Here is a 7,037-nt window from a genome sequence, read left to right on the forward strand (position 1 = left end):
TGCCACATGGATTAACGCACTTGAGCAATGGGCCACATGGTTCATCTGCCTGTAGTAAGGCAGCACTGCAGCAGGCCCCATGCTGGTTATCTTTGAAACCAGGAAAGCTAATAGGGATTTGCATTTCTTGACCAGCAAACCTGGTATGCAAAAATAATTTAAATATTGAAGAAAGCATAGGGGATACCAAAAATCTGAAGGACCCCCGAATTCACAGAATGCACGATGTTCCACACTGCGTCTAGTACCCTGTCAGCTGAGAAACTCCATAGTTGGGACTGAAAGCTGAGGCTCCAGGTGTCTTGCCCAAAATACTGAAACAAAAACCATATTGCCTTCCTTGTTGGTGTTACTGACGCACGGGACAATCCATGTGCAGCAAAAGCCATGTGCTTGGCCTTGCCAGCCGCTAAGCCATCCAGTTCTGTGCCACTCGCATCTGTTTACACTATAACTGAGTTGTGTAGATCTGAATCTTATATTGCATAGAGCCTTACCCAGTTGTCAATTTGCCCAGGAACGTGTTGAAGCTGTGAACATGGCAGAAGGGATTATCCATGATACAGAATCCAAGATGGAGGAGTTTAAGGATCAGCTGCCAGCAGATGAGGTGGGTATTTTCTGATGCCTTTGTTAAAGGAGCCAGAGTTCCCTACAGTATCTTCCCTCTCAGGTGAAGCATTGGTTAGCACATAACCTCTCAGGGATTCTTAATTGTTTAAAATAGCATGTGGCTGAAACTTGCTAGAGAAGCCGACTTCCAGAATACATGAAGGATTCTTAACAGTGGAAGGCAGGCACAGTCCTTGGCTGCTTTTTGTCCCTCTTGGACGGTGGAGGTGGTTGGCTGTGTGGGAGGACATTTTATTGTAGCAGAGAATTTATTTCAAACCCTGAGTCGCAAATGTTAATAAGGTGTAGGTGGCCTATGAAGATGTTAATGTGAAAGGCTTTTCAATTAACCATACCCTTGATCTGACTCCATAGAAAGGTTTGCAGTGGCTGATTTCAGAGGGAATTTTTTTCTTCAAAGACACTGAATGTATGAAACAAGTTTTCTTTGTCTGTAAGACAATAAGCATTAAGTGAAGGCTTCCATGCTGTCCTGAGTGTCTCAGAACAGTGGGTGAACTTGGAAGTACAGCACCCAGGAACTTGGGAGCTGCTTAAATGGTTTTAACTTCGTTTCCTTCCTTTACCTGGAGTGAGTCAGATGCTTAGTGTCAGAGGGGTTTTAATACTGTTCAGTGACTGCTTCATCTCTGCGTTATTCTTCATTTCAAAAACTCTGTTTAAAACTGAGTTCACAAGCTGCAAAAGTATTAAAGCATCCACTTCAAACAAGTAATTTGTGGTTTTAGGAAGGGCCGAGGCTGGAGATTCTTGGCAAGTACCCTTGGATTAGCTTAGATAAAGATTCAGTGGCTGTACCCAGATCACTGTTGGGCTTCTTTTTAAAACATGGGTGTGGACACACCAGGTGCTCGTGTAGCCCAGTCAGAGGGTAGAACTTGTTCTCTGGCCTAGCAGAGGCTGGGAAGACAAGAGCCTACATACTTAGCCTCTGAAGGGAAGTTGTATGGGAAACATGTCTAACCCCCTCGCTTTGTGGGAGACCAGAGGGGCAGTGTTAATGGGCCCTGGAAGGATCATGGCCTGCTTGGAGCAGGGAAATCTGAGGCTTCAAGAACATAATATTCCGTCCAAACTGTGGACCTAAAAGTAAAGGACTGGCAGTGCCTGCCCACATTCTGCCTCTAGACCTGGCTGAGTGAGTGTCCCACGCCCTCGCAGCTCTGTCAGTGCAGCTGTCCCACAGTAACCTCACATCGCCAATCCTGCCCTCTTGAGCACATGCCCAGTCTGACGAAAAAGTGCCAGATTGTGTGGAGGGTTTGACAGATGGCAGCAGGGACTGGGATGAGACCATGTTGTTTTGTTTGCATCCCCACTCCTCCCACACACAACAAGGGGAGGAGACTCTTTGGGGCTTTGTGCATTGAACACTCTGCTTTGTGGCTCTTTCTGGTGGAGTTTTAAAGATGGATAGATGAAGAGCAGCTTTTTCTGCTCCCCGTGACTCTGTGGTGGCAATAAGTCACTAGAGGTATCGATGAGGCCCGCTCTCAGCCAAAGGGGGCAATTCTGTCTCCGTGGCCCTTTTAAGTCCTTGGCTTAACAAGGTGACCAGTTGGTGCCAGCTGTGGTGTGTTCAGTGATGTGGATACATGCCCGTTCGGAACTGGACAAGCTACTAGGCACTGCAGACTTTTAATTTGAGACTTAAGTCCACTCCTTTTGGCAAGAGCTGAGAAGGGGCCGTGGAAGTGAAGGGCAGGACTCAGTTTTAATGAACTAAGTGCAATGTAACTATATTGTTTGTAACTTGTTTACAGTGCAACAAACTGAGGGAAGAGATTGCTAAAATGAGAGAGCTGCTGGCTCGTAAAGATGCTGAAACAGGAGAAAACATCAGACAGGCAGCATCCAGCCTACAGCAGGCGTCCCTCAAACTCTTCGAAATGGCATACAAAAAGGTGGGTATGCCGGGCTTGTACAGGGAGAGGGAGCTGGTCCAAATGAAGCCTTAGAGGATTGTCCTTGCCTGGGTAGCTTGAAGCCACAGGTCAACTCCCCTAAATAGCAGCTGTGGCACTAGTGACATCTTCTCTGGCGCAACGTCTTGAGCTGTCCAGCCAATCAGGGAAGTTCTGAAGTCTGATCCTCGATATTATGCAGCATTTTATTTGTGCTGCTGATCTGTCCCACTGATTACGTATAACTTTTAATACCTTGTAGAAACGGTCATTACAAAGCTCTTGATCGGTGACAAGCAATACTTGAGACTGTTCTTATACATCAAGATAAATGGGCCTCAGGCAAACCTCCTAGCAGAAGTATCAATGTAGATCTTTCAGTGAGCGTAGAAAGGGTACCGTGTCCAGATGTTCAAATGCAGTTATTAAAAACAATTAAAATGATGGTAAATGTTGTTGTTTAAACTTCTGCGCATAGTCACTGGCTGTGAGAGACTCATCATGGACTTCCTGACTGCTCTGTCTAAAACGGTCAGCCAGGGCCAGATTGTTAATGGTATTTAGGCCCTAATGAGATTTTTCAGAAGCTCTGAGGTGCCTAACTCCCATTGGTTTCAGTGGGTGTTAGGTGCCTAGGTGCTTTTGAAATTCTCACTAGGCGCCTAAATACCTTCAATAATCTGGCCTTTAGGCTTTGTTTTTCAATGTGAGAAGAATCTTGTGATCAGTCTAGAAGAAACCTGGGCAGTTGCTTCCAAGCTCTCAGGATATCTCTGTGGGAGTAGTGTACTGTAACTAACAGATGGTGTCTTTCACAGATGGCGTCGGAGAGAGAGGGTTCTGGTGGAAGTTCTGGGGACCAGAAGGAAGAGAAACAGTAGAATGTCACTCTTGTGCAGAAACTGCAGCAGGAAGAGGGTGAAAATTCTGAAGCTTGGGAGCGAAGGGACCTTCCTGAGCAGAAATGGGCAGAATTCAGTCTTACTGTGTTTTTGCAGTATTCTATATATAATTTCTTTAATGTATAAATTTAGTGTTGTGTCCACTAGATGAATCATCATTTCATGAAAGTTAATTCATGCTAGACAAAGTTCTAAATATTCAGCCCTGTGGTATTTTCAACCGAGCCCCCGAGGGATTCACTCATCATTTACTACTAACATTTGACGAAGTGGTATACTACATTTGTTTAAAGGTTCGAAACCATGTGTCAAATTCTGGGGTGGGAATGGGAGTCCTGATGTAGCCTCTTTGTGGAGCCAAGTTCCTGTGAACTGATTTGTAACAGGTCCTGGGTTCAGCAGTTGCAGGGCCAGCTACATTGCTAGAGAACATTAAATCTGCAGCTAGCTTAGTATTCTTGTACTGAAGGAGAATGGGTTACTTTAATTTGGCTGTAACTTGATTCCTTTTAAATAAGGCCACATTGAAGTTACATGCATTGCTTATCTAAGCTTTCTGCTCCATACCATGTCTGTTCTCTGTGTATGGTAAAACAATTTCCCTGATAATAAAATTGTTCTTATTGGATCTATTCTGGATTTTTTTTAAATAAAAATTGAAACGTGTCCAATTTCTCTTGAGTTTTTGGCTAGTTGCATCCTGGTGAGGTGGCATTTGTTGGTAGACCCACTGCTGGCACAAAGAATGTGAGCAAACTGGAAACCTGAACGCCATATGTTTTTGAAGTAAACTAACTTCATTAATGCTTTAGTCCTAGTTACATTCAGAAAGGTTCTTCCTGCTTTTCTCTTACTTAGTGCTTGCATGCTTCACTTGGAACGTCGAAATTGTCCTGCTGGCTCAGACCAGTGCTTTATCTAGTCAGTATCCTGCTTGGAGCCAGGCATCACTGGCTCCAGAAAAAACTGTGCATTATGGGGCTTTTCGCACTTATAGAAGTTTCTTCTAGGCAGTCAGTTGGCTATTGCTATGAAGAATGAGGGTTTATACCCATCATTACTACACTTATAACACAAACTTAATTGGATGTGACTGATTGTCCATATAAATGTCTCCTCGTCTGGGCTTGGTGCAGTTCTTGGAGTTGTACAACGAATGGAGGACACTTCATACCTAGTGCAAAGTGAGGTAATGGAGAAGCCTTTATCTACTGAAACTTGGTCAAAAGTCCAGTTTCTATGAACAGGCAAGACAGTGTATCAGCTGCCTCCTGACTATCACAGTCTGTGCAAATTAATACTTTAACTCCCCCTAAAGTACAGATTACCCATCCCAACCTCTCCCCTCCTAAACGTCTTCCTTCCCCCACTTCCCAAGTGCCCAGCAGTGATTTCACTTCTGTGATAAATCAAATCCCTACTCTCATCCCAATTGCAAAACCCTCCCATTCCCTGCCTCCTCCAACATCTGTCAGTACTGACCCCAACAAGCATCCTGTCCTGATGGTCTTCCCCAAAAATTGCCCTCTGCTCTGCTTTTAAGCCTGAGCTTTCACTCCTTAAACTTTCCTCTCTCTCAGCTGTAGCTTTCAGATTAAAGTGTCCTCCGTCCCTTGCCACAAACCAAGATTGTTTTTCTCTACTAACAGCAAAGCCTGTTCACTCAGCTACTCCACTTCTGAGCTGCTGCTCGTATCTCCCAACCCCACCTGCTGCCAGTTTCCAGCAGGGAGCTTTGGCACTATTGACTGCTCACATTGACTCACTCAGGTCAGCCGCTTACTTTCATCTCCAGGTGGGTTCATGTAAAAGCCAATACAGGTTTCTGAAGATTCCTCTTGAGAGGAATTGAGAACATGCCTACTCTTAAATCTATTCAAAGGGGGGCTTTGTAAAACTCAGTGGGTGATCTGTGCAGAAAGGCAGTCATTCATAGCCCCACCAAATAGATCTGATCTACATGTTCTACCTCTTGCCTGAAATAGTCTAGTGATGACACCTATGTTTGAGCTGAACACCGTGGGCTGGAACATATTAAAGGCCCCGTTCTAATTAGTGAAAAGGAAATGAATTTGAGTAAAGCGCTTGCTGTGCTCTTTCAAAAGTCTGCTTGGAAAATAGATGGCTTGAATAGGAGCCCTTGGCAGAAGGCTGGTACAGAGGCTAACATGATGTTGTATCAAGGTATACAGTGGTGCCCCTATCATCAGAGGTTGATCTGGTGTTGAACAACATCAGTGATCCAAAGGGGGGGGGGCGGCGCTAAACAGGGCTCTAGTGGTATCAAAAGGGATGCAAATTCCAGGGAGGACAGAGAGAGGTCTAGATGGGGAAAAAGATGGGCATCAAAGAATGAAATGAGTTTGAACTTGGAAAAATTTAAGCTCAGAGCCCTGGGAGAAAACTAATCAAACATAGTCAATGGGGAGAAAGGCCAGAAGTGCATCACTGCAGAAAGAGAGGCACAGTAGTTGGCATCACAGCTTTGAGACGAGTTTCCAGAGTAGACTCAGGATTGTCATGGGGCAGAGGAGCGATGACATGTGGAGGAATGTAGCTGATAGTGATGCAAAAGGGGTGTCTCTTGCAGTCTGGCTGCTCTTTGATCTGAATGAGTTTTGTGGCAGTGAAAGTTGCTGCTGTGATACTCCTGGTGTCTGATTTTTCTGGTGTCTTCAGTTGGGTATTTGTTTCTATCCTGGGATGAGGGTAATCAGGCTACTGGAGACAAGGGCCTTTCTGTTTGCAGCTGTCACAGGGCCTGTAACTTCTAGGCTTTACCTTGGCATAGCAGCCCACAGGGATGGGGAGTTTGGTATCCATGGCCCATTCAGACATTGGCAACATGAAAGGTCCTAACAGCGATAGAAATTTCTGTAATGTGGACACTTCTCTGCTTAAGAGCTAGACTGAGACCCCCAACTCGCATCACGGGCGAGGTTTGGATTTTATAAACCCAGAGGCTATAAGCTTTTTGACACAGTCTGCCTTGATTGATCTTCAAGGGCTATTGTGCTGCAACTTTTCCAGGTTTCCTTCTAGAACTAGTAATCACCTGGTGTAAAAAGGACTGTCGGTAAGAAAGGGTTGGACTTCTCAGAAACTTAGCACACAGCTACATGGGCAAACGTCTGGCTGTGGAAACATGTGCACAAAATTATCCACTGTGGAGTGGCACTTGCTGTAATTGCGTATGCAATTTAGACATGCAGGTGTGCATGCATTTTGCACATCCAGCTGTATGCTTAACATTTCCACAATGTGGCACTAGATCATGGTCCTGTATGCAGGATCTGTTTATGGCAGGCACTGCTTAGGACTGTATCTCCTGATGAGAACAATCTCCTTTACAAACCTAGATTGTATACCAATGTGACCATCTAGTTGGTTTTCCCCACAATTTGTTGGCCTCATCAAAAGGGATTCTCCAGCTAAAGTTACTGATTGTCTGGAAAAGAATCATAGAATATCAGGGTTGGGACCTCAGGAGGTCATCTAGTCCAATCCCCTGCTCAAAGCAGGACCAATCCCCAACTAAATCATCCCAGCCAGGGCTTTGCCAAGCCTGATCTTAAAAACCGCTAAGGAAGGCAATTCC

General features: G+C 45.0%; 1 protein-coding gene across 1 annotated transcript in view; it reads left to right on the plus strand.

Annotated features, from left to right (window-relative positions):
* HSPA9 (heat shock protein family A (Hsp70) member 9) overlaps positions 1–4,105 on the plus strand; it is a 32,965-nt gene extending 28,860 nt beyond the window's left edge. The window contains exons 15-17 of the mRNA XM_045027233.1: positions 518–610; positions 2,397–2,537; positions 3,356–4,105. Of these exons, the coding sequence (XP_044883168.1) occupies positions 518–610; positions 2,397–2,537; positions 3,356–3,418 (297 nt within the window). The 3' untranslated portion in view covers positions 3,419–4,105. The remainder of the gene's footprint in view (positions 1–517; positions 611–2,396; positions 2,538–3,355) is intronic.
* Positions 4,106–7,037: the final 2,932 nt, after the last annotated feature.

The sequence above is a fragment of the Mauremys mutica genome, chromosome 8, assembly GCF_020497125.1.
Source record: "Mauremys mutica isolate MM-2020 ecotype Southern chromosome 8, ASM2049712v1, whole genome shotgun sequence".
NCBI classification, from domain to species: domain Eukaryota; kingdom Metazoa; phylum Chordata; order Testudines; family Geoemydidae; genus Mauremys; species Mauremys mutica.